The sequence below is a fragment of the Pezoporus occidentalis genome, unplaced genomic scaffold (assembly GCF_034315485.1).
Source record: "Pezoporus occidentalis ecotype Australia unplaced genomic scaffold, CSIRO_AGI_Poc_V1 ctg277, whole genome shotgun sequence".
Taxonomy (NCBI): Eukaryota; Metazoa; Chordata; class Aves; order Psittaciformes; family Psittacidae; genus Pezoporus; species Pezoporus occidentalis.
In genome coordinates this window covers 288,296-313,715 of record NW_026914686.1, presented here as the reverse complement: position 1 = coordinate 313,715, position 25,420 = coordinate 288,296, and the positions used below count along the sequence as shown (strand labels likewise).

Here is a 25,420-nt window from a genome sequence, read left to right as displayed (position 1 = left end):
CCGCAGCTCCCCAGGGAACAACCGCCTCCCCCCTCCCGCCCGGGGCAGCCCCTGCCGATGGCCCCCGGCTGCTGCCGAGCTGTGGCTGCGCATTTCCAGGCGCTCCTTGTCCCCGGGGAACGGGAATGTGAGGAACGCGGCCACCCGCCCGCTAAGAATAGACCCGGCTTGGCCAGCCCCAGCCTGCGCGGGGCCACGGGAGCCCCCAGCCACCTCTCTGCGGCGGATAACGGGCCTAAACCGAAGGGGAGAGCGTTCTCCGCGGTGCCCAAAGGGTGGCAAAGGGAGCCCGGGGTGTTTTTTGCGTCGAATTCCATGATTTTAAGGCAAATCTCTACTCTGGGAGCCTCTGCGCAGGGTGCGGGGCAGCCCCCGCTGCTTCCCGCGCTCCCCATCAAAGATTGAGGTGAATTAAAGGGGAATCTGCCCCTTTTATTCCTGCTTTTATGGTGTTTTGGTGGTTTTTTTCCCTCCTTAGGGAGCAATTTCTCTAAGCCTCCTAATTTCAGCAGAAAGCGCGATGCAGGAGCCAGAAGGCAGCAAAACCTCTCCAGATGTTATCACAGCAGGGAAGGGAAAACCATCCCGGGTTTAAAGGCATCTTGGCACCAGCACACCTTCATCACCCCTAAAGGCTTCACCAGCCCCCCCATTCCCTGCTCCAGGAGCTTTATTTAAACTCAAGGTGGGACCTTGAGCCTTCCCCTGGGCCGGGCTTGTGGACCGGGGTGGACTTTGGACCCGTGTTGAAGGTAGCCTGGTGTCCAACCCCATCCCATCTGTCGCATGGACCTTGGACCCACATTTCAAGGTAACTTGGTGTCTAACCCCCATCTTCTGATGGGCTCGGGTTGTCCATCTGCCTCTGAGGAGGCCATAGCTCAGCATAACCATCACACATCCTTGTAGCTGTGTCCAGCGTCCAGGACAGAGTCCGAGGTGGATTCTCTGATGTCTAATTAGGGCTGAGCTTGTGTCCAGTGCTCAACGTGGCTCCTTTTTATTTGTTCTTGCCCTCCAAAAAGCAATTTCCATCAAACCTGTCGGATTTTGATGATCTTGGAGACCTCTTTTCACCCACTAATGGGGCAGAAAGGAACCAGAGGGGGCTCAAAATTACCAGTGAGGAGCTGAGCTGGATGGAACACACCTGCACCAGCTGCTTTCCCAGGCTGAAAATACACTTGGCTTCAAACGCAGCTCCCACCGTGCCAGGTCTGTGCACTGCCGGGAAGGGGGGAGAGGAGGGTGCCTGGTGTGCAGGATATAAAGCAGACCCATCAGGATGTGGCCGTGGGGAAGGACACGGGGTGAGCTGGGGCTTCACCTCCCCGTGGGTGTGTGGTGTGGGTTGGAACCTTCTGCTCCCTCCCGGTGCAATGAACCCCTGCCAAGCCTCAGTTTCCCCGCATTAAGACATGACCTGGGGCGGCCAGAGCCCATTGGATGGGGAGGGTTCGGGTGGATCATCCCAGATCCCTTCATTTCCCCTGCGGCTCCAGCCTGCAGCAGATCACAGCTCTTCAAGGCTGCAATAATCCCCAGGCTGGGATTAGTTTTGCACCTAATCACTGCAGAACAAATACCAAGTTTTATTTACAGAGGCAGAAGAAAGAAGAGGGAGGGGGGGAAGCTGATCCCGGGATAATCAGGAGCTGGATGGCAGGAGGCGATCCCTGACCTTGGAGCCCCCCAGCTCTTATGTAAAGCCACGTTTTTCCTGTGCTCTGAGCCCCATCCCTGTCCCAGCTTGGACATGGTGAACCCCCAGCCCTTTAGGCCTGGATCTTGGGCCTAACTGAGCCCCTTCCTTAGGCATGTGGTCCATGGTGCTTCCATGGTTTAGGGGAAGATGAAGATGCTGCAAGAGGATGCTGAGCTTTCATGATGGGGATGGGGCAAGCTGGGTGCTGCAGTTGTGTTGCCCCCAAAGCCAGGCTGGTCCCCAGAGCTTGGTGCTTGCACTGTGTTGTGCTGCTCCAGAGCCCTGCCCCATTGAGGTCCCACCTGCAAGAAGGAGCCGAGCTGCTGCCCTGAGGGTGACAAGACATGGGTTTATTTTCCATCCATGCAAGCGAACAGCCTGGCATCGGGCAGAGAGGGGTGGGAATGTGCTCCATCCCTCCCCACGTTGCCCTCTGTCGCTTGGAGTCTCTGTGGCTTTGCCTACAGGTCGGAGATGGCTGATGGGAGCCCCGGCTCCGTGCCTGCCGGTGCCTGAATTCCCTCTTTCTCCCAGTGCAGACGTTGACAAATAAATAGCTCTTTTCTGCTTTGGCTCTTGCATAGTGGCTAAAGAACATCTGACCTGATTGGAGAGAGGAGTCCTGGGCTCTGGAAGCCCATGGCTTCAGTGGCAAAGGTGCCCCTGGCATAGCTGCCAGCCTGGCCAAACACCCACGCTTGCACCCTGTCCATGCTGCCTTATTTCAGTTCCATTTCTGAGCTGGATTTGAAGGTCTTCCTCCTGGCTGAGGAGAACTTGACCCCCAGGTAGATGGTGGTGATGAGGAAGACGAGCGCCAGGGCGAGCAGGACCCAGCTGCCTGCTGTGACTTGGTTGCTGGCCAGGGACATGCCCAGGAAATCAGTTCTGCTGGAGCCAGCTTGGGCTGGAGTGGCTGGAAAATGGAGAAATGAGGGACAGTGTTGGTGCCGGTGGCTCTGGGCTATGGTGGATTGGGTGTCTTGGATGCTCTGTGCCCTTTAGACTCAGCTCCATGGGAAATCAAGGAGGAGCATCCCAATACTCTGTGTTTTGGGTGGCCAAGGGGCACCAAGACAGCTCCGTCTCTTCCGTGTGCCCCAGCCTGGCCCTGCTGTGCTTGGCTGAGCCCTGCATACCTGCGTAAGGAGTCCAGCTGTACTCAGGCCAGCCCAGGACCTCCTCATTCTTCTCATTCTCCTTCACCAGCCACGTCATGAGCGGCTCGAAGTAGCTCATCAGGGCATCGGCTGACATGTTGGGCTGCCCCGTGATGAGCTCCATGGCTTCGGGCCATGGCTTGCTGAATCCCAGCTTCAGAGCTTCCCTGTGCAGCAGAAATGGGATCCGGTGGGTTTCCCCATCCCGCCCTTGGCCGTCAGCCCTTCCCTTTCCCCAGGCCCTCGGGCTCTGGGTGTTGGCAGCCCCGCGTACAGTCTGCACCCCCAGCACTGCAGGGGTAGGAAGTTTTGCCACCATAGGGAAGGAGGTTTTCCTTAGGGGAATGGGGAGATTTGCATGGATGAAAGCCCTCCAGTGAATGGAACCTGGTGCAGAGCAGTTCCTGCGTGAAAGGGTTAATTTTGCAGGTGCTTTTTTTGAAGCAAGGAGGGTGTTTTCCCTAAGGAACAGGGGGTGGGAGGAGGAAGAAGAAGAGGAGTAGGAGGAGAAGGAGGAGGAGGAGGAGGAGGAGGAAGAGGGAGCCTTCTACCTGCTAGGGTCCCAGCTACCATCTAGTGGCTGCTTCTGCAATCACAGCCCCAGCACCCAGCACCCGGGTACCCCCTGCCTGCACCCAGGGCCAGGAGCACCCCATGGTGGGGAGGGATGACCAGGAGCTGCGTTGCCTCCTGTGTTGCTGGGCTGGCTTTAAGGTATTGGGGGGCATAGAATCATAGAATGGTTTGGGTCAGAAAGAACCTTAAGATCATCCAGTTCCACCCCCTGCCATGGGTGGGGACACCTCACACTAACCCATGGCACCCAGGGCTCTGTCCAACCTGGCCTTGGACACCTCCAGGGATGGAGCATTCACAACCTCCCTGGGCAACCCATTCCAGTGCCTCAGCACCCTCACAGGAAAGAATTTCTTCCTTATCTCCAACCTGAACTTCCCCTGTTTCAGTTTGAACCCATCACCCCTTGTCCTGTCACTGCAGTCCCTGATGCAGAGTCCTTCCCCAGCATCCTTATAGGCCCCCTTCAGACCCTGGAAGCTGCTCTGAGGTCTCCACGCGGCTTCTCTTCTCCAGGCTGAACAGCCCCAGTGTTCTCAGGCTCTGCCCTCCCCACACACCTACCCCAGGATCTTCCCAGCCTCCTTGGACTGGTAGATGTCACACGTGTGCAGGGGACCCGTGTGCTTGGCTGCCGCACACAGCGCCTGGTGGAACTGGAACTGGATCACGAAGCTGACAAAGTACCTGCAGAGGGGTGAGGATATGGGAATGGACACCACTAGTGGCTGTGCAAGAGAAGAAGTGCCCCCTCCTCATTCCCTGGTGGCACCCTTCCAGTCTGGAGGAGCATCACTGGCTTTGGAGCTACACCTGCATCAACTCAGTTCAATCTGATGATGCCATTTCTCCTTTAACATGTGTCTTATGATTGCCTGGGTGGATGAACCATCTTCCTCGGATAGGGAGAAGTTCCCCCAGATCCAGCCTTCTCCTCTGAAGCTCTGTCAGGGTTCCTGACACCCTCGGGATGGTACCACCACTTATCCCAGCAGCCACCGAACAAGGTGCCATCACTGGCATCTCAACTGGGGATCCTGCTTTTCTGTCCAAGCAGTGACTCTCCTGCCCCAGCCCTGCTTGCTCACCTGATGTAGGGAACATTGGCAGGGATGTGGAACTTGGCACCAGGATCAAAGTCATCTTCAGACCTTGGGGCTGGTGGGCACAAACCCTGGTACTTCAACCTGGGCCAGAGAGGAAGAGTTAGCCCAGCATGGGGAAGAGAAGGCTGGGTAATCCAGGAGGGGACACAGTGGGGTGTGAGGACAGCATGAGGTGTTCTGCATCCCATCATGTCCCATTGCGGCCAACTGGACCATAGGGAGAAAACACCCAGTGGGATGATGGCCAAAGCCCTTGCACCAAAGGGGGGCTCTGAATCCAAGCACACCTGAGGTTCCACCACTCCTGGTTGTACTCATCCTCCTTGATCCGCCCATCAAAGACCTTCCAGCGCCACTGGTCCATGAGGTACCCGAAGGGCAGGAAGGCGATTTTGTCCAGGGCGATGCTCATCAGGTAGTTAATGTCACTCTCTGCCCAGGGAGTGAAGGTGTGAGCGAGGTGCTACCGTCCCCACCTCTCCACCCTGTATGGGTCATTCTGCCCAAGAGCAGGGTGTCCCCAGCAGGTCCTGTCCCCTTCATGCATGTCCCTGACCCCTTCCACGCAGCCCAGCCCATCCTGCCCCCAGCAGCTCCCCACCTTTGCTGCCACCTCACCTATGTTGTCTGTGACTTGGTCCAGCAGGTTGATGCTGTGCAAGTGTTTTGGGGTGGAGACAGACAAGGCCATGACGTCCCCAACGGCCTCATGGAAACCAGGGTTGGCCCCGTCGCGGAAGGAGATGGGCTGGTCCATGTACTGCAGGAAGTACTGGACGTGGCCCATCTCATGGTGCACAGTGATCAGGTCGTCCATGTTCACCACGGTGCATTGCTTGATCCTGGAGCAGGACATGGGGGCACAAGGGAGGGCAGTGCTGAGGTGAAAATCACCAGGAAACATCTCACCCCCTTGAGCTATTTTTCCCTTTGGCCTCCCTCCCCACATCTGATGCCAGGCTGGGCTGGTCCTGCTCCATGGGGTTGGTAACTTGGTTTCCCCCTGCATCTCCTGATGACCCTGCCCATTTCCCTATCCCTCTTCATTGGCTTTTCCATTCTCCATGGCAGGGCAGGGAAGGCCCTGATTGCCTTCCATCCACCATGGAGGGTCCTGCCAGCAATGCCAGCATCTTGAGTACCAGTGACAATGCCACAAGGCAAGAGATGCTGCGGTGGCATCAGGCCATGTTCCCTTATCCTGCCCTGTTATCTGCCCCAGCACCACATCAGCTGGGGCCATTGTGTGCTCCCCACGGGCACCTGAAGTCCTTGCGGTTGTAGAAGTCCCAGGCTGAGGCATGACACACCACCTCCCGTCCATCCGCTGGCTTCTCGATCATGGATTTGTCCCAGAACTCCTGTGGCATAGGGATGAGCCCCAGAGAGGTGAAGAAACGGTCCGACTCTTCAAACATCCTCTTGGGAGTCCAGCCCTGGGGAGAGAGCAGAGGACCTGCTGAGGATGCTGATGGTGCTGGCGGCTGTGGGAGGGATGGGAGGCCAGCGACAGCCTGGATACTTGAGGGCAGCTAGAGCTGAATCCAGCCCTAAGCATATCCAGGTGGAGAGAGGGTATGGATGAGCCTTTTGGATGGAGATTTTTGGCAAGAGCAAAGCATTTGGCAGCAATTGGAGGCAATGACCAAAAGGGTGCTGGGTCCCAGAGGTTCTCCCCCTGGAAATGCACTGACCTGCTGTTTCATGGCTGGGGTGGCATCCACCTTGGTAGCATCCGGGAAAGGCATGACCAGGTCAAAAATGTTGGACCATGACTGGGCCCACATGTTCCCTGGGAAGTGCAGGAGGACAACGCAAGGCAGGAGGAGGAACAGGAGAGCAAAGGCACCAAGTTACTCCCTACTCCTGCATGGGATGCATCATCCTGCCTGGTCCCCGCCTGCATCCACAAGGGTGATGCGAGGAGGAGCTTGTCCATGCAGGACAGGTCAAGTCACACTGAGTGTGTTCCCCATCTCATAAGGCCTTGGCCCTTTGTCCGGAGCTGAACAGAGACCAGCCTCAGCTCTTGGTATGACTTGGAGTAAACTACACCCTGTTGGAGACACAACTCTGCTCGAGCAGAGCCCTTACCTAGAAGATGAGCAGGGATGGGACCCTTCAGGTTTATGTGCTCTTCACCATACTTTCTGTACAGGGCTCGGCGTACGTAGGCATGCAGATTGAGGTACAGGGGCTGCAGCTGCAGGTACAACCTCTCCAGGTCTTCCTCGAAGGTGGGTGTCTCATACAGGGATCTCCAGAAGGCCCCGTTGTCTGAGTAGCCTGTAGCAGGCAAGAGAAGCTATCAGACACTGCCCTCCTTGGGTAAGAGTCTCTCTTGCTGCTCAGACACCCCAAGTCCCCCCATATCTTTGAGTAGATCTCATAGGGATTGGTGGAACCTCCACACACACAAGATTTTGACCCTTGGTTGTAGGATCAGCCCCATCTTCTGCTCACATGGGCTTAAGACCATGGTGGGTCTCCAAGGGAGTGAGGCACTGACCATTGAGCACCGCTGCCTTGTTGCTCAGCTCCACGTATCGCTTGTAGTTGTTCTTGATCTGCTTCCCAGAAGCATCCCGCCAGCCCTTCCAGGCAAAGAGGAGCTCATCATAGTCCCGTGAGGTGGCCATGATGTCTGTGAGGTCTGAAGAGAGAGCAATGGGGCCAAAGGGATGCTGTTGGATGGGCTGGACTGATGCAGTGATGTTGCTCCTCTGTTACCACCACCACAAAGAAGGTGCTAAGGTCCTTGCTTGACCTTTCTTCATGCCCCTGTTAACCAATCCCTCCTTTCTGTTGCAGATGGCTCACTGCACGCCCTGCCAGATCTTACCAGGATCCAGTGGGTGACAGGTTTTGTTCTCTCTGCAGACCTTGGCCACGCTGTATGTGGTCTCCATGTCTGAGAGGATGGTGTTATACTGCAAAGAAAGTTGGAGAATGTAAGCTGACCATCCCTGGAGAGTGTCACAGCCCCCTGTGATGTCTTCAGGTGTTTTCCTCTGGGTTGTGTCACCAAATGGAGGCAAAGTGGAGTCAATACTGGGGCCAAGAAGCAGTGTGCCATTGACACCCACGGAGCCAGGGTTAAGGCAACCTTAGGGTGGGATAACCCTGGAGACAAGGATCTTGGCTTTGTGGAGAAGGTACCAAACTACCACCTTGTTCAAGGGCTGCCCAGAAGCATTTCCTAAAAGTTTCCTCTTGTCCCATCCCTTGTTCTTCCGGAGAAGACACCGACCCCACCTCACTACAACATCTTTTTGGGCAGCAGCAGGAACCCCTCCGTCCTGCTCTGTCCCCTTGCAGCTCACCTCCTTCAGCTCATCCTCTGGCAGGGCTGCTCTCTCAATGATGCTCAGCTTCCTGAGGATGCGTGTGACACTCTCGTCCTGGAAGTCGGAGGGGTCGAACTGCCTGGCCCTCATGCCATACTCAAGCGTGTGCCTGGACATGGCCAAGTTCTTGTCCAGCTGTAAGGGCAGGAGAACACAGAAGAGGAGTTACTTTGAGGAGATGCCTGGGACACAGCCCATCACTACAAACATTACCTGGCCTGCCATGACTGACACCTTCCCCTGTGGGTACCTCATGGCATGATGAGGGTTTTCATGGCAAAGCCACCTCCTTTGAGAACAGATGCTGCCCTGGTTTTCAGAGCTCATCTGAAACACATCCTGGGTACCAGCTGCCTGCCTCAGATGATGCCAATCCCTGCACAGCCCTGGGGTTGTTCCCATACCATGATCTCCTTGTTGTGGTCGGTGATGTTGGTGTTGTAGGCCCAGGATGCCTCGGTGTAGGCATTCCACACTGCCTCAGCTGTGCTGTTGTACTCAGACAAGAACTCTTTTGCTTGTGCTTCATCTGATATTTTGTCTAGAGGAGGAGACAAAAGATGGGGGGGGGTAGGTCAGGAGAGTCCTTTTTGCAAGAGCACCACCCCATAGAGAATCCATAGTTGAGCTTTTCCCAGAACTACAGGTCTATTGAAGGATGGAACAACTTGGAAGCAGGTTGAGCCAAGAAATGGGGGCAGAGGGGCAATGCTGGGATGTCCCATTGGATAAAGGATGGGATAACAGGGCAAGCTGCATGCCCTAGACCCTCCCATGAGAGCAGAAAAGATGCCTCTGAGAACTGGCTATCTGTCACATCATGACTGATGGCATCACCAGACAATGGTATGTTAAGGGGTTGGCTAATGGCACTGCTTCCTGGGAAGCAATACCCTGTGGCATTCCACATGGAGCTGGTTGTTTCTCTTTCCTGGCATGGACACCTTCCCCTCCCTCAGCCTGTGGGTTACTCATGTCCCTTAGGAGACCTCTTTCTCCCCCTGCCCAGGTCCGGGCTGGAGTTGCAGCCTTACCAATGCCTTCAGGGTAGCCTTCAGGGATAGGAGGACGCCAGTCAAACTCAGGCCAGCCCAGCACCTCATTGGTCTTGTTGTTCTGCTCCTGAAGCCACTCGGTGACAGGGCTGAAGTACTCCAGGAGGGCTCCAGCATCCAACTTATCTGTGCCAGTGAGGTTGAAGAGGATTTCCTGCCATGACTTGGAAGACCCAGCTTTCAACACTTCCCTGCAGAGCAGTGGGACAGCAAGAGCATGAGGCCATGGGATGGGTGGGACATGGGATGGGAGTGATGGTGTCTCAGCATCTCAAGGGTTTAAGGCATTATTACTGAGTGGGACATGAGCCTGGGAACTGCCTCTGCTTGCGGGGACTGAGGGCTCCCCATCACATACTCATGCATTTGCAAACACCCGGGGCGTCTATAGGAACCAGATGTGCTTTAGTAGCCTCTTGTCTGGGTGGGAGCTCACGACAGCGACAATAGCAGTACTCTGGTGAGAACCACTCACCCCACCCCAGTGCTTCCATGTATTTCCATCCATCCATCCATCCATCTGCAAAGCTATTTCTCCAGCCATCTCCATAGCCACTTTTCCTTCCTTTCTTCTTTCCTTCCTTTGCACACCATCAGCTTCCACGCACACATCTGCCCGTGGCGATTGTCCCGACCCTCCTCTGTCCCCACCTGAGTTTGTCTCCAGCCTCTTTGGACATGTAGATGTCGCATGTGTGCAGGGGACCGCTGTGATTGGCCGCCTGGCACAGCACCTTGTGAAACTGGAACTGGAGGATGAAGCTCACAAAGTACCTGCCAAGGAAGCCCATGGAGGTGAGCGCTGGGGATAAAAGGAAGCAGACAAGTCCCAGGACCTGGGGGAAGGCATCCAGTCATGTATCAGATCCCCACCATTTGTGGTCCCAAGTATTGGATGCCTTGAGCAGGAGCAATGCATTCCAATCCCTGCCCACGGAGCTGAGCCCCATTCCTCTTGCTCCCCAAGCATCTGTCCCTGTGGCAGAGCTTCCTCTACCTGATGTATGGGGTATTCCCAGGGATGTGGTACTTTGCTCCAGCGTCAAAGTTGCTTTCGTTCCTCGAAATCGGAGCACAGATGCCCTGGTATTTGGTTCTGAGGATGACAGAGAGCGAGAGCAAGAGCATGGGGTAAGAAGAATCAAAGTAGGGAATGGGAAGGGAAGGCGCAGTGCTGAAGAAATCTGCACAATTAGAATGTGCTTCCATGTATTCCCATCCATCCATCCATCCATCCATCCATCCATCCATCCATCCATCCACCCATTTACTCACCTACCCATCTACCCATCATGGGATCATAGAATGGTTTGGGTTGCAAAGGACCTTAAGGTCATCCAGTTCCAACCCCTGCCATGGGCAGGGACACCTCATACTGGACCACTTCAACCAAGACTCCACCCAGCCTGGCCTTGAACACTGCCAGGGATGGGGCATTTACTACTTCTACCACATCCATCCCATCCATTGCTCTCCAGCCATCTCCATGGCTACTTTTTCCTTTCTTCTTCCCTGCCCTCCTTCCTTGCACACCCCGCCCATCCTTGATGACCATCCCCTACCTCAGATACCACCAGTCGTAGTTGTAACGGCTCGGGGGTGTGCGGCCACTGAACACGTTCCAGCGCCACTGGTCGATGAGGTAGCCGAAGGGCAGGAAGGCAATCTTCTCCAAGGCCATCTTCAGCAGGTAGTTGATGTTGCTCTCTGCATGAAACAGAGCCTGAACCAGGTTGGGAAGGAGCCTGACTGCACATCACTGTGCCCAAGGGACCTCTTGTGGGCAATGGGGTGAGCAGGTCTGGATGGAAATGGGGACAAGCATTTCGACATACAGTATTGCTCCCTATGGAGGGCTGCGTAGGACACGAGGTTTCTCTAGATACTGCTCCTTCTTGAGGCAATATGTGCCTTTTTACTGATTGGGACCAATGGGAGTGACAAACATGGAGAGGGGACATTGTCACTCCCATTGTTCCCAATCAGTAAAATGGCACAAAGTGTCCCCTCTCCTTCAGCCCTGCTCTCAGAGGGAAGGTTTTAGTGAGTGGAACTCTCATGGTTCTCTCTTCAGATGTTCACTCTGGGGCCTCAGGGTGAAGGGGGTTGTTCTGCCACTGCAAAATCTCTCATGGTTTAGACCCAGAACCAGAGCCAACTCTAGGACAGTCACCGCCGTGTCATGGGGAGCACAGGGGATGGAGATACCTGCTTTCTCCATTGCCTCGAGCAAACACAGGGAAGAAAGGTTGGAAAAGGACCAGCTGGAGACCCAGCTGAAGCTGTGGGGTCAAAGAGGGGTTGGCAGCACTGCCCTGAGGGGCTACTGGCTGCCATTACTATGGTGGTATAGCTGCCAAAGGCTGGTGAGCAGGCAGAGATGCCTTTAGGCAGGGACCATCTGCTCTGTGGTGTTGATGCAGCTTTGGCCCGACACTTGCGTGCTGCGATGGCTTCCCTGTCATGAAATGTATTTAATGACGCTGTCTTTGTGACGCTGCCTGTGAGCACTCGGTGCCACCTCTGCAGAGCTCCTGGGGGGGGGATGTTTCTTGGTGGAGGAGGGGGAAACACGGGGGAGGTCAGGGATGACCAAGCACAGAGATGCTGTTTGCAGATCTGGGGCTCTGATGGAGAAGGGAAGAGCACACACAAGCTCTGGAAAGCATGCCTCCAGCCCTCAGGGATGGAGAGGTTGGAGCCATGAAGGGTTCTCCATGGATTCATGGAGCCAAGCAAGGGTTGTGCATGGACCTGTGGAGCCAAGTAGGGGCTGTGCATGGACCTGTGGAGCCAAGCAGGGGCTGTGCATGGACCTGTGGAGCCAAGCAAGGGTTGTGCATGGACCCGTGCAGCCAAGCAGGGGTTGTGCATGGACCCACGGAGCCAGCAGGGGTTCTGCATGGACCCGTGCAGCCAAGCAGGGGCTGTGTATGGACCCACGGAGCCAAGCAGGGGTTGTGCATGGACCCATGGAGCCAAGCAGGGGCTGTGCATGGACCCATGGAGCCAAGCAGGGGCTGTGCATGGACCCATGGAGCCAAGCAGGGGCTGTGCATGGACCCACGGAGCCAAGCAGGGGTTGTGCCGGGACCCATAGAGCCAAGCAGGGGCTTGCCTGGAGCCATGGAGCCAAGCAGGGGCTGTGCATGGACCACTGGAGCCAAGCAGGGGCTGTGCATGGAGCCATGGAGCCAAGCAGGGGCTGTGCATGGACCCGTGCAGCCAAGCAGGGGCTGTGCATGGACCCATGGAGCCAAGCAGGAGTTGTGCATGGACCCATGGAGCCAAGCAGGGGCTGTGCATGGACCCATGGAGCCAAGCAGGAGTTGTGCATGGACCCATGCAGCCAAGCAGGGGCTGTGCATGGACCCATGGAGCCAAGCAGGAGTTGTGCATGGACCCGTGCAGCCAAGCAGGGGCTGTGCATGGACCCATGGAGCCAAGCAGGGGCTGTGCATGGAGCCATGGAGCCAAGCAGGGGTTGTGCATGGACCCATGGAGCCAAGCAGGGGATGTGCCTGGACCCATGGAGCCAAGCAGGGGCTGTGCATGGAGCCATGGAGCCAAGCAGGAGCTGTGCATGGAGCCATGGAGCCAAGCAGGGGCTGTGCATGGAGCCAAGCAGGAGCTGTGTATGGAGCCATGGAGCCAAGCAGGGGTTGTGCATGGAGCCATGGAGCCAAGCAGGAGCTGTGCATGGAGCCATGGAGCCAAGCAGGGGCTGTGCATGGACCCATGGAGCCAAGCAGGGGTTGTGCATGGAGCCATGGAGCCAAGCAGGAGCTGTGCATGGACCCATGGAGCCAAGCAGGGGTTGTGCATGGACCCATGGAGCCAAGCAGGGGCTGTGCATGGAGCCATGGAGCCAAGCAGGGGTTGTGCATGGACCCATGGAGCCAAGCAGGGGCTGTGCATGGACCCATGGAGCCAAGCAGGGGTTGTGCATGGACCCATGGAGCCAAACAGGACTGTGCATGGACCGATAAAGACAAGACGGCTCTTACGTGGAGCCATGGAGCCAAGCAGGGGTTGTGAATGGAACCAAGCATGGATGAAAGGAGCACATCAGCCATGGGGTCTTGTGTCACCAGACTGCAGCCCACCCTGGCATGTCCCAGACCCTTCCTCCGTGCCACCCAGCTCCCCATGGGGGCCACCACACCTGTGTCCTCCGTGGCACTGCTGAGGAGACCGATTTTCTTGAGGTGGCTGGGGGTGGACACGGACAGGGACATGACATCGCCGATGGCCTCGTGGAAGCCAGGGTTGGCCCCGCTGCGGAAGGACACGGGCTGGTCCTTGTACTGCAGGTAGTACTGGATGTGGCCCATCTCATGGTGCACCGTGAAGAGCTGCTCCATGGTCACTGTGGTGCACTGCTTGATCCTGGTGGCAGAAAACAGAGTGGAGTGAGGGAGCCACCTCGAGAGGGTGGCAGCACCCCATAGGGTAAGGAAAAGACCCAAAGGAGGGGAAGGCAGGGCAGCATGGTGCCCCACAGGGACCATGACCCAGAAGGTGACGGACTGAGCTGCACACCAAGGGGGATGGAGGAGCATCTCACCCTATAGCCCTGGGTCCCTGCATGGCCCCACACACCTGAAGTCCTTGCGGTTGTAGAAGTCCCATGCCGAGGCGTGACACACCACCTCCCTCCCGTCCGTTGGCTTCTCCAGCATGGATTTGTTCCAGAATTCAGGGGGCATTTCCAGCAGCCCCAGGGAGGTGAAGAACTCCTCCGAGACCCGGAACATGTGCGTGGCATTCCAGCCCTGCAGGCAGGAGGTTGCGGCTGAGGAAGGGGCTGCCCATGCCATGGGCATGGCCTCTGAAGCAGCACCATAGGGATGAGGTGAGTCCTTCCAAGGGACCAGCATCCTGCCCCTCTTGCTCTGGTGGGGAGCCCCAGCCCCGGAACTGGTGTGAGCATCCCTACGAAGCACCAAGCAATGGTGCTGGTGCCCAGCACGGACAGGAGAAGGGAGCAGGGCTGATGGCCCAGGAACATTTGGAGCTGTGTGATGATGTGGATGCAGGCACCAACCTGGGGACCAGTCCCACTGCACTGTCCTTTCTCTTTGCCCACCCTCTGCCCCTTTGGTCATTGCCAGAGAGGGAGAGGGGTCATTTCTTTGTTCCTTCCCCACCCAGACATGGTTTTTCTGCTGTTCACTATGCACGTATGAGAAACCGCTCCCATGGGGCCAATGTTATGAGTAAGCCTTGGCCAGCACCCCACAGTTTTGTCCCCCCTGGTGCCACCAGTGAGTCCTTAAGCCCATCACCTGCTGCACCATGGTGCTGGTGACATCGAGGTTGGGCTTGTCGGGGTAGGGGACCATCAAGTCATAGATGTTGTTCCACTGCTGAGCCCACATGTTGCCTGAGAATAGAAAACAGCTGGACCAGAACTGGTGGTAGGTTAGGAGGAAGAGAAACACAGTGATAACTGGGACCTCCCTGTCCCACTATGGCTTTGTATGAGCCCCTCTGTAAGAGGAAGGTCCCCTCCTCTTACCCAGAAGGTGAGCAGGGATGGGGCCCTTCAGGTTGATGTATTTGGGGCCGTAGCGGTCGTACAGCTTCCTCCGGACGAAGGCGTGCAGGTTGAGGTAGAGAGGCTCCAACTGGTTGTAAAGATGCTCCAGGTCATCCTCAAAGGAGGCCGAGTCGTACCAGGAGCGCCAGTAGCTGCCTGTGTCCTCAAAGCCTACCAGGGAGGCAGGGATGAGCTCCTGTCCATGCTCCCTGAGCATCCCCCGCATCCCTCATCCTGCTCCTACCATCCATCTGATAGGCTTCGTTGCTCAGCTTCACGAACTCCTCGTACTTGGCACGCAACGGGTTGCCTGCAGCGTTGTGCCACCCCTCCCAGGCATAGAGCAGCTTCTTGTAGCTGCGGGAGGTGGCCATGATGTCCGAGATGTCTGGGACAGAGGGCACAAGTAATAGGACACGAGAGAAGAGCAGAAGGGGCTCACAGCGGTGCCACCACCATCGCACCAGACCCGAATACCCATCTGCATCCTGGGACAATCCCGATGACCCTGGGTGGGACCAACCCACTGGAGATGTGGGGACTTGGTCCCATAAAATCAACCAGGTTGGAAAAGACCTTGAAGATCATCCAGTCCAACCATTACCCCAGGACTGCCGATTCCACCACCACCAAGCCATGGCCATGGAGAGGGACCGTACCTGGCTCCAGCTCCCAGCAGGTACCGTTGTCCAGACACACCTTGGCTGTGGAGTAGATTTTGTCCATGTTGCTCAGGATGGTGTTGTACTGTGGGGAAGGAAAAGCCTTTGGGACTGGAAAAGGGGATGGGAATGGCCTTTCGGGAGGGATCTACAGCCTGTGTGCGCAGACCCCGGTGCGGAGGGATGCGGGGGAGGCCCGGCGTGTTTACACAGAGCGCTTTTGGTGCGAGAAGCGCGTTATCACGCAGGGGTTTCGCACCCCTCGCGTGGGGGGAGCAGGGAGGCTCCTTGGGATGGGATCCATGGATGTTGACTTGCTGAACCCCCCTCGAAGGCGGCGCAAGCGCTCGCAGTGTCCCAGAGCGGGGCTATTTATAAAGCTCTTTGTCAGCGGGGCCGCGGCACAGCCTGTTTATGTGAGCGGGTAAAAAACAGCACTAAGGAAAGCAGGAGGAGGAGGGGGATTTATTCCTGTGAGCTGCAACAACAGCAAACAATAGCAACAGGAGGTTTCCTGGAACCTGCCTGGGGAGCCCATTCCCAGGGAAGGAAACTCCTCATGCTCCGTCTCTGCTCTCAGCCCTCCCTCTGCTTCGGTTGGGTGGAGGGGATGGAGATTGGGGACGTGGTGGTGGATGTGGGATGGAGCTGCCTAGGGAAGGACGAGGCACGGCTGATGTGCAGGGAGGATGCTGTCTGTTATCTGGGAGAGGGCAGGGATGGGCTTCCTGGAAGGAACTGAGGAAGGGCTGTATCCCCGCGGTTTGCCAGGGTTTCGGTGCGAGGGCTGTCAGGGAGCCATGGGGCAGGATGGAGGGGGTGACAGGGCCAGTCTCAGGGGCAAGAGGCTGCTAACCCCAGCCTGGGTGAGGTTTTCATGCATGGAAATCAAAGTCACATCGCATTTAGGTAAAGTGACTGTGATGGGGAAGGCTCAGGATGCCCCCGGTGCAGCGCGTCCCCAGGGCATTCACGGGGAGTGCTCAGGAGCAGGGTGGCTGCAGCGATTCTCCTTCCCAGTGGGCTGCATCCGTGGGGATAAGGGGTTGAGCCAACCGGCTCCTGGCCATGGGCACAGCCTGGCTGGTGTCCAGGTGATGACCAAGGCCGCTCTGTGTAAGCAGGAAATCTCCGCTTCCCACTGGGATAGTTCTGAGATGAGCTTAGGGCTGGATCGTGGGGCCAGCAAGCACCCCACAACCCCTGCAGGGAGCACCCCATCTCTCCCCCCCATCGCTGTGCAGAGGCCAGGGAGACCCTCCAAAACACAGTGGAAGGGGCAACAGGGCAGCAACAGGGCCTGGAGGTTCGGGAACCCCTTTAAGGGGTTCACAAGGGCTTCACCAGCACCTCCCCTACCTGCTCTCTCTTGTCCAGGGGCAGGTTGGAGGGTCCCAAGGTTTGGATGGAGCCGATGATTTTCCTTAGCTGTGGGTCACTGAAGTTGCTCCAGATGCTGCCATAGAGCTCCTTGGCTTTCTTCCCCCACACCTCCAGGAATTCTTGCTCCTCCAGCGATGCCTTGACCTGCTCAGGGACACGGGGACCCGGGCTCAGCCCTGGGATGTGCCATCACCCACTCAGTGTTGGCCTGGGGACCAGGTTCAGAGCGGGGGCACACGAGGTCAGGCAGGGCTGTCAGCACTCTGTGACATTCATACATAAAGACAGCAGCTTCCAGCAGTGTCTGCAGCTCCCACCTGCCTCCAAGCACCCGCTAAGGTGCCCTTTGAGGATGCTTTGGAGGGTGTCGTGGCCTGGATGGGGTGGGGATGCCTACATAGGGGTATCCGGCTGCTGCCCATCAATCAGCTGCCAGACCCCACTGTCAGAAGGAGCTCTGAGATCTGCCTTCATTTTATCCCTATTCCTGCTGGTTCTCACCTTTGCAGAACCCCAAAGGAAAACCATGGAGGTGCCACATTCACTTTTCTCCTCCCTAAATCTCTTCCCTTCTCCTTTGCCTATCTGCAGGCTGTGCCCTACAAATACCATATCTGGTTTCCACCTTGCAGAGAGGCACCCCTTTGCACCGAGCCCCCACTTGTGGGTCTCTCACTGTCACCCATCTCCCGCCAGCCCTGTCCTCCCTTCCCAGGGCCATGGGATGCAGGGAGCTGCCTGCACCATGGGGGGTTATTTAGGCAGCTGGATTTGGGACAGGGTGTATTGCAGGCGGTCGCATCCCAGTGTCAGCTCTATTTTGGGGAAACATGGATCTTTTGGGAGCGTCCTGGCCAGGGCGATGTGCAGGATGCAGAGAGACTGTTTGCTGTCCCTGTGTCATCCCAGGGTGATTTATGGAGCTCATTAGCTGTTACTTGTGGCATTTTTAGGCCGGCTCCAAGAAGCCTGGTTTGTTTTACTTTAATCTGCACATTCCCTTGCCTGGCAGTGGGGAGGGAAGGGAGTTTCAGTGCTGCAGGGCTGGAGGCTGCCCCGGGCAGGCTGTGGGACCCGGGGATGGGGATCCCAATAGTGCTGGGTGTCCCTGGTTACATCCCAGCACCCCCAGCATCACTCTGGGAACCAGCCAGCATGGCAGGATGTGGATACCCTGCTCTGGAGCAAGATGCTCCTGCATCACCCCATGGAATGCGTGATGCCTTTACCCCTTTGAGACCCTGCTGCAGAGCCAGGGGAGCTGGAGGAAGCAGAGCCCAGCTGTGATTTGTCTTCTCCTTGCACAGGCGCTGTGTTTGGTCACACATATCGTGCCCTAAACCCTCCTGACAGCTCTGATGGAGCCCAGGGTGCTGCCCAAGACCCCCTAACCATGGCTGTGCCCCCATGGTACCCATGGCCCCCAATCTCCCTACCAGCACCTTCCTGGGTGCACAGTGAAGATCCAGTGGTGCAGGATGTGTCCCTAAAGCTGCTCTGTCCCAGGCACCTGGTGAAGCTCCACATCCATGAGCTGCCCCTGAACCCCAAACACCATTATCTCACCCAGAGCTTGCAGGAGATGGTGCATCTCCCTGGCTGTCATTCCAGCATCCTTCTGTCCATCCCTGTGTGGCCAGGGGCTGCTGCCCTGCCTTTGGCCTCCTGCCCCCCATGTCACTTTGCCCCTGGGCCACCTTTTGTGGCAGGTCCTGGAGCTGCCCACACCATGATGGCCTGGCTCAGCCCCTCTTGTGTTACACGTGTGGGGTTTGCCTGGTCCAAGGCTTCCCAGGTCCCCCACATTCAGCCTTCTTTTGGGTCACACCAGCCCGCTGTTGGCCCTTTAGTACTCAGTGCCACCCCATCCCAGTGCAGATGTTCTGCTGCCCCATCGGTGGGCTGATCTCAGGGGCCAGCCTGGGATCAGGGCTGCTTTTGGAACCTTAACATCACAGGGAGCTTCTGACCAGGATTATTAACACAGGAAAGGATCTGGCCCGGAAATGCCTCTTGAGAAAGGTCCATGCAAGGTGCTTTCCTGGTCCTAACCTTGGATTCGGCACGGCTGGGATGCTGCTGCTCTGCCCCATGGTCACTGACCCCACTACAACATCTGCAGCAGACACTGGTACCTGCGCAGGTGTTGTGTCAGCTCACAGAGGCTGAAGGGCCACTTGGGTGCTCCTGAGTGTCCTGCCAAGTTGGCAGCAGCCAGTCCTGATAGTGATCTTCTCTCTGTTTCCTTCCTGACGCAGGGCACACTCTGCCCCACAAGCTCTATGGGGTGGCTGGTGTATATCCAAGCTGCTCACAGAGCTGTGGCTATGCCCCTGGCATCAGGGCAGCTCCCCGGGCACAGCAAGAGCTGGAGCAACAGCATCCCCCGCGTGCTCAAACTCCCTGCGCCACAAAATCCGCGTGCAGATGCCTGTGGGATGCACACAGCGCTGCTGACCCTGGGACTCCGGGCCGATGTCCAACTCCCCACACCCTGGAGCGCTTTCCTGAAGCTGGTTTCACCCCCACGGGCTGGGGATACAGGGATGAGGGGTGACAGCCTCGGACCCGATGCCACCCAGCTGCTTGTGCACACTTTGGGCTCCTGGTGCCTGCCCAAGCCAAAGTCGGGGACACGGCAGGAACGGGGACATTCGACGACTGGGAAAGGGGGTGAGGAAAGCGGAAGGTGCTGAGAGGAGAAAACCACCTCCAAAAGTAACCCAGACTCTGCTCCAGGGCCAGGGATGCCAGAGCCTCCGCAGGGGTCAACCTGGGGCAAACCCCTCTGCTTCCCAGCCCTGTTTTACCACCCCGGGGTGCCGAGAGAGGAGCCCATGGGGAGGAAGGGGACCGTGCCAAGTGTCCCCACCGTGCCCCAGCCTGCCCAAGGACCCACTGCTGGGCTGGCATCATCCCCATCGCATCACCCACCTGCAGAGCAGCGTTCTCGGCCGTCAGGTTGGTGTAGTAATCCCAGCTGGCCGCGACGCTCGCGAAGAGGACGAGCTCTGCCGTGCTGTTGTAAGCGCTGGCGAAGAGCGCGGCCCCCTCCTCGGTGGGGTCAGCCGGGGGGAGCTCCAGCCCGGGCTGGAGGGCACCCACCAGGCTCAGCCCCAGCAGCAGCCCCAGCGCCGGGGGCATCGCGCTGCGGGAGCGGTGCGGGGCGCAGGGGGGCTCCGCTCGCTCTGTGCCTCGCCAGCGGCTTTGCCTCCCGCTGCCGGCGGTTTATGAGGCAGCAGCGCTCGCACAAACCCTGCCCACCGAGCGGCCTCCCCTCGCAGATAAGACCGGAGCGTTTCCCTCTTCCTTTCGGCAGCTCCCGGGCTTGCGGGAAGGAGCGAGGAGGGAGCAAAGGTGCAAAGTCCCTTTGGCACCTGACCGGGGAGGGAAGGAGAAGAGGCTGGGATAGGAGAAGGGGAGGGAAGGGGAATCAAGGAGAAGGTGGAAAACAAGGGAAAGGAGGGGAAAGGCTGGATGGAGAGAGTGGTGGTGCTGGAGAGAGTGGTGGTGCTGGAGAGAGTGGTGGTGCTGGGGAGAGTGGTGGTGCTGAGGAGGGTGGTGGTGCTGGAGAGAGTGGTGGTACTGGAGAGAGTGGCGGTGGTACTGGAGAGGGTGGTGGTGCTGGAGAGAGTGGTGGTACTGGAGAGAGTGGCGGTGGTACTGGAGAGGGTGGTGGTGCTGGAGAGAGTGGTGGTGCTGGAGAGAGTGGTGGTGCTGGGGAGGGTGGTGGTGCCGGAGAGAGTGGTGGCGCTGGAGAGAGTGGTGGTGCTGGGGAGGGTGGTGGTGCTGGGGAGGGTGGTGGTGGTGCTGGAGAGAGTGGTGGCGCTGGAGAGAGTGGTGGTGCTGGGGAGGGTGGTGGTGCCGGAGAGAGTGGTGGTGCTGGAGAGGGTGGTGGTGCTGTCCCTCCATCCCCTCGCAGCTCAGCACAGGGGAATCCAGCTCAACTGGACCATGGTGCTTGGCTGGGCTTCCCCTCTTCAGGCTGGCGTTGTGCCCCCTGGCACAAGGGTGAGAGCCGAAGGGAAAGCACTCACTTGGGGGGAGCCAGAGGCCATCTCCTGCTGGTTCGCACCAAACCGACCCCGTTCCTGGCAGCACCTCAGATTTGCAGAGAAATGGAGCATTTCTGCTGGCTGGGAAGGAAATCCCATCCCATCCCACCCCATCCCATCCCATCCCATCCCATCCCATCCCACCCCATCCCACTGAGTGGTTTGGGCTCGGAGGAATGAAACCGGTGACAAATGAGTAATGCAAAGTCCCCTTGAGATGAAAACCAGACCCTTGCCCGTGGCCTTGGTAGGTCCTGTCCTGCGTTTGTTTGGTTGCTTTCTCTTCTATTCAATGAACCAAATCCCTTTCCCCCAGGGCCTGGCCCCAGCCCTGGGGATTGTGCCCATGCTGAGCTCAGACCCTGGGTTGCCTGAGCCCATCACCCACCATCAGGGCCACCACTCCCATAGGGACACAACCATGGACAACAGAAGGAACCCCCTTGACTTGTTGGCTCTGCAGAGCAGCTGGGCACCACTACGGCCCCTTGGACTGAGCTCAGTGGGTGATTAATGGGAACATCATGGGGTTTTGACACAGGACGAGTCCTCCTGCCAGAGCTGGGGACCCTATGGAGTGTGCAGAGCCATTTCCAAAGAAAAAAGGGGTTTAGGAGCCTGCAACCGTCTGATGCCCATAAATCTCCCTCCAAAAATCACAGCTTCCCACCCTGCCAAACCACCTCCCACGTGAGCATCCTTCATCCCCCTGAGGCCAAACCCAAACAGGCACTGCCTATGAACCTGGATACCATGGATCTGGGGGAAAGCCAGCATCTCCCTGAAGCCCCCTTGCTGACCCCTTTCCCCACAGGTCTCTGGAAATTCCAGTTTGCTGGGAAGCTGGGAAAAATGGTTGGTTTGGCTCCAATTTGGCTGGTGCCCAAGCACTGATGAATGAGGTTTCCTGTGCTCCACCAGCCTCTGCTCTCAGTGGGGCTGGGGAGGGGTTTTCCTGGCTCTGGGGCTCTGCAATGTCCGTGCAGTGCCGGTATCCAGAGATCCCAGCAAGGGAGGCCTTTCCCAAGGTTGGTATTTCCAGTGGGTGTCAGATCTCCATTGTTGTGCATGTGAGCACCTCCAGGGCTGGTGCAAGAGGGGCTGCTGCTGCTGTGGGACTTTGTGTTGGGCAAGGCTGCATCTCCAAAGCTCTGTGGCATCCTATCCTACAAAGCTTTGGCTGGGATCAAGCAGAAACACATCCTACGTGTAGGTGAAGCGGCCCAGGAAGGCAGGTGAAATGCTTGTAACCTTGAAGACATCGGTCCCTCTGTGTTGCCCTGAATCCATGCTGTGCCCCAGCGCCCACCAAGGATGGGCTCAGACATCCATGAGGCAATCTGCAGAGCAGATGGACCGGTCCCCACTCTCCCCACCCCTCTCAGGGGTGCTGGGGTGGGTAATGGACACCCATGTGCTCCCAGAGTGCAGTACCACAGGGGGACGGGAGGTATCCAAGGATGTGAGAAACGTGTTGCCACGGAGACGGATGCTGAACTGCTGGCAGGGATGCAGGCGCGGGGATGCTGGGTGAGACGTGGTGTCCCCGCCGGCTGCCCTGGGCCAGGAGGATGCTGCCCATCATCTTGCATTGCCATCACCAGCTGCATGGAGACGTTGTCCTCCCCCTCCATGGACTGCGTGTGCTGCCACACGTGTGCCATGGCCGGACTCTCACTGCAGCGTGTCTGCACTTATGAAGGAGCAGGACTTGCTCCCAGCATTTGGGATAAGCTCCTTGGCTTGCCAGGCCTCCAACCCCCCCCCGGCAGAGGCAGAGATGCCCCTGGTGCAGTTCCACACCCCAGAGTCACCCAGAAATGAGGAATTAAGGAGTCTGACAGCAAGTCTTTCTTAGGGGAGCTGTAAAGCATCAGCTCTGAGAGCAGTGGGAGAGGGTGGTTGTGCAAAGGATGCTCTCCTTTGGGGGCATTTGTGGCCCTGGTGCTGGCTGGGAAGAGCTGGTGATTTTTCTGGGTATATCCCAGCCCTATAGCTCAAGCCCATTTCCCCCTTCTTTTATCATTAATCACACTTTTGGGTTCCCCATCCCATTTCTCAAAGTGTTGAAGGGTGCTTCAAGACCTTTGTCCGTGTGATCCATCCCTCTGAGCAACCGGGTTGCTTCTGGAGGGAAGGGGAAGGATTCCCTCCTGACTTTGACCTCAAAAAGAGCTTTTTATATTGGCTGTGCAGCCTTATGTGTTACTTTCCCCAGTGGCTGTGGTTTCCTGGGCATGACAGCTCTGGCACCCATTGGTACAAATCACTGCACAGAGCATCCTTCTTCCTCTCCCTCCGGACTCTGAGTTTAAAGGCTCCTGTTTTATTTGCTGATGAATTCAATCAATTATCACAGTGTACCATCCTCTAAGCTCCTTTCCCAGATGCAGTGATGCTGCCCTGAGGGAGAGGGGAGGGGAAAAAAACACCTCAGCAATCCAAATATTTCATTTAAATGAACAGCTTTTATTCTGATCCTTTGGAAAAAAAGGAACACCCCAAAACCTGGGGTTTATCCAGTTTTTCCCTGGATAAAAGATGTATTTAAAGCCTGGGGAGTCCTCTCTGCAGAGGGATGGGGTGCAATGGGCAATGGGAAGCTCACCCCCAGTCCTGGAGCAGTGATTGTGCTTTATCACCAGAAGTGCACACTCAGCTCTTGAGGGAGGCTGAAGGCAGCAGAAATGTTCCTTATCAGCATGATCCTCACCCCAGCACTCACTTGCCCTAGGACAAGGGTTTATGGCATCAGGAAGCTGGTCCTGGTGCAGGTGTCAGGGACACACGTGAGCCGGGCTTGGCTGCATGGGGCAGCCCAAGTGGGGCCATGCTCTTGAGTGAGGCTAGAGGTGGATGGGAAGGGGATGGTTTCCACTCTAGGATCTCCTCGGGCTCCATCCCCTGCTCTGGGACCAGCCCAAGGATGTGCACTGACATTGAAAGGCCCTTATAAAGCAGCAAGCCATCAGCTCAGGGTCCTTAAATGATGCCCATGTCCTGGGAGGATACTAAATCTGTGCAAGATGCCAACAGTCAGCTCCTGGGGAGTCCTCGGTCACAGAGCAGACGTGCCCAGTGCCAGGCATGTGGCTGGTCAAGCATTAAAAGCCTGGCCAGAAATTGTCCCCCCTCCTTCATCCTTTACCCTTCATCCTTCATCCTTCAACCCTTCTCCTTTATCCTTCCTCCTTCACCTCTCAGCCTCCATTCCCTGTCATTCATCCCTCCACCTCCCTTCCTCACCAGCCAGGGTAAGGAAAGAGGCCAACGTGCTCCCTCTGCACCATCACCCAATAAAAGTCCATTGTTCCTCCCTTTCCCCCGCTTGCTTTAATAACCAAAACCAACCCCAGCTCTGTGGCACGTGAGCGTGACTGCTCAGGGAGCGTCCATCATCCTCCGTGAGCCCGCAGAGCTTATCTCAGCTGCTGTTAAAGCCTGGCCCTAAACGTGCCTTCAGCATCTTCTGAAAGAGATGAAGTGGCTGCACCGGCCGCGCTGATGCTATCGCCGCCCGGCTCAGTGGAGCTGTGCTCCCGGCCAGCACGAGGACAAGGCAGCTGAATTGCTGCCAGGAGGAGAACCAGGGTCTTTTCCAGCCAGGCTGCTCCTACCCCCAGCCTGGGAAGGAGGCAGGTTCCCAAGGCAGCTTTGTTCCAGCTGGGAATCCCCCATTTTCCAGCCTTCACAGGATGCCGTGGAATTGGGGATCGACCCCCAGATGTGAATCAGGGCTTAATGATTCCCCTTGGAATCAACGGGCCTTTGATTCTTTATCCTTATATTTAGTGATAAGATGCTAACTTTGTGCCCCAGTTTTGGGGTTCTGTGGGGGAACATTGTGGCTGTTTCAGGCAGCAGCTTGGCTCTGCTGAGGAGCTGGGCTCTGGACCCAGCATCCTCAGGGGAAGCATCTTGCAAGCAAGCCTTTCTTAGCAATAAAAACTTGATTTAGGAAGGTAAAACCAAAGCAAACCCAGCAAAGTCAAAGAGGGTGCATCAGCAGAATGGTCATTTGGTGGTGTCTGGCAGAGGGAGGATGGGAACTGCTGGTTTCACCATCAGTTATCACTTCATGGTGCTCCTGTTGATGCCAGGTTTGGCCAGGGAGCTGGCCCAGCATCCACTGCAGTCAGGCATTGGAACGGGGCAGGGCTGGAGTCACCGTCCCTGCAAGTGTTCACAGACCATATGGACAAGGCCTCAGTGCCGTGGGTTAGGGGTGCCCCTGACTGATGATCCTGTCCTCCAACAGGGTTGAGTCGATGGAGCTGTGGCAGCCCTGAGCATCCCCGAGCCCCGCACCAGGACAGGCAGCGCTGGCTCTCCTGCCCGACATCACCGTCCTGCAGCACAGGTTGGATTTTACTCTTGCCAGCTCAGGCAGATTTAATAAAGCCATTATGCCCCTGGCAATGGCTTTAATTAAAGAGCTGGTTACAAACGGCTCCTGTTGCAAGAGGAGAGTGCTCTGCATTGCAGGGGCTCATTTGGCTGGGGAGCTGCTGCTGCTGAATCCCTGTGCATGGGGCAGTGGCTTTGTCCCTGCTGTGTGGATGGGAGAAGCAACCATGGCCCTTTAATCACATTGGGTTGAGGGCTGTGATGTCCTTTTGGCTGCTGGAAGCCATAGACTCATGGACAGTTCAGCTGGATGCGGTTGGGAACAAGGATAAAGCATTGCTGGTCTCAGCTGAGGGCAAAGCTCGTTGTCCTGGCATATCCTAAAGGATGAACCCGCTCGGGGGCTTTTCCAAGGGTCTCAGCTGGACCAGGCACCCTCCAGCCCTTTCCGGCCGGGACACAGCAGCACAGCTCAAGGTCTG

The 25,420-nt window shown here is 57.1% G+C and overlaps 1 protein-coding gene across 1 annotated transcript; it reads right to left on the bottom strand.

The window, feature by feature from the left end:
* Window positions 1–2,029: 2,029 nt before the first annotated feature.
* ACE (angiotensin I converting enzyme) lies at window positions 2,030–19,821 on the bottom strand. Its single transcript, XM_062625124.1, has 25 exons — window positions 19,471–19,821; window positions 16,513–16,680; window positions 15,151–15,238; window positions 14,736–14,879; window positions 14,471–14,662; window positions 14,238–14,335; window positions 13,552–13,724; window positions 13,115–13,338; window positions 10,512–10,656; window positions 9,947–10,045; window positions 9,601–9,723; window positions 8,929–9,140; window positions 8,299–8,435; window positions 7,871–8,029; window positions 7,390–7,477; window positions 7,057–7,200; window positions 6,642–6,833; window positions 6,242–6,339; window positions 5,811–5,983; window positions 5,166–5,389; window positions 4,835–4,979; window positions 4,530–4,628; window positions 4,006–4,128; window positions 2,845–3,032; window positions 2,030–2,621 (listed from the first exon to the last, which is right to left on the bottom strand). The coding sequence occupies exons 1-25, from the start codon at window positions 19,678–19,680 to the stop codon at window positions 2,425–2,427; spliced, it is 3,843 nt and encodes a 1,280-aa protein (XP_062481108.1). The 5' UTR covers window positions 19,681–19,821; the 3' UTR covers window positions 2,030–2,424.
* Window positions 19,822–25,420: the final 5,599 nt, after the last annotated feature.

Bases quoted from the DNA above. Each gene is read 5' to 3' on its own strand.
- ACE (XM_062625124.1), bottom strand. From the start codon at position 19,680: ATGCCCCCGGCGCTGGGGCTGCTGCTGGGGCTGAGCCTGGTGGGTGCC. The intron at 10,046-10,511 runs GTAGGGGATGGT...TGTCATCCTCAG, and splicing joins TACGACTGGTGGTATCTGAG to AACCAAATACCAGGGCATCT. The intron at 5,390-5,810 runs GTGCCCGTGGGG...GTCCTGCTCCAG, and splicing joins TACAACCGCAAGGACTTCAG to GATCAAGCAATGCACCGTGG.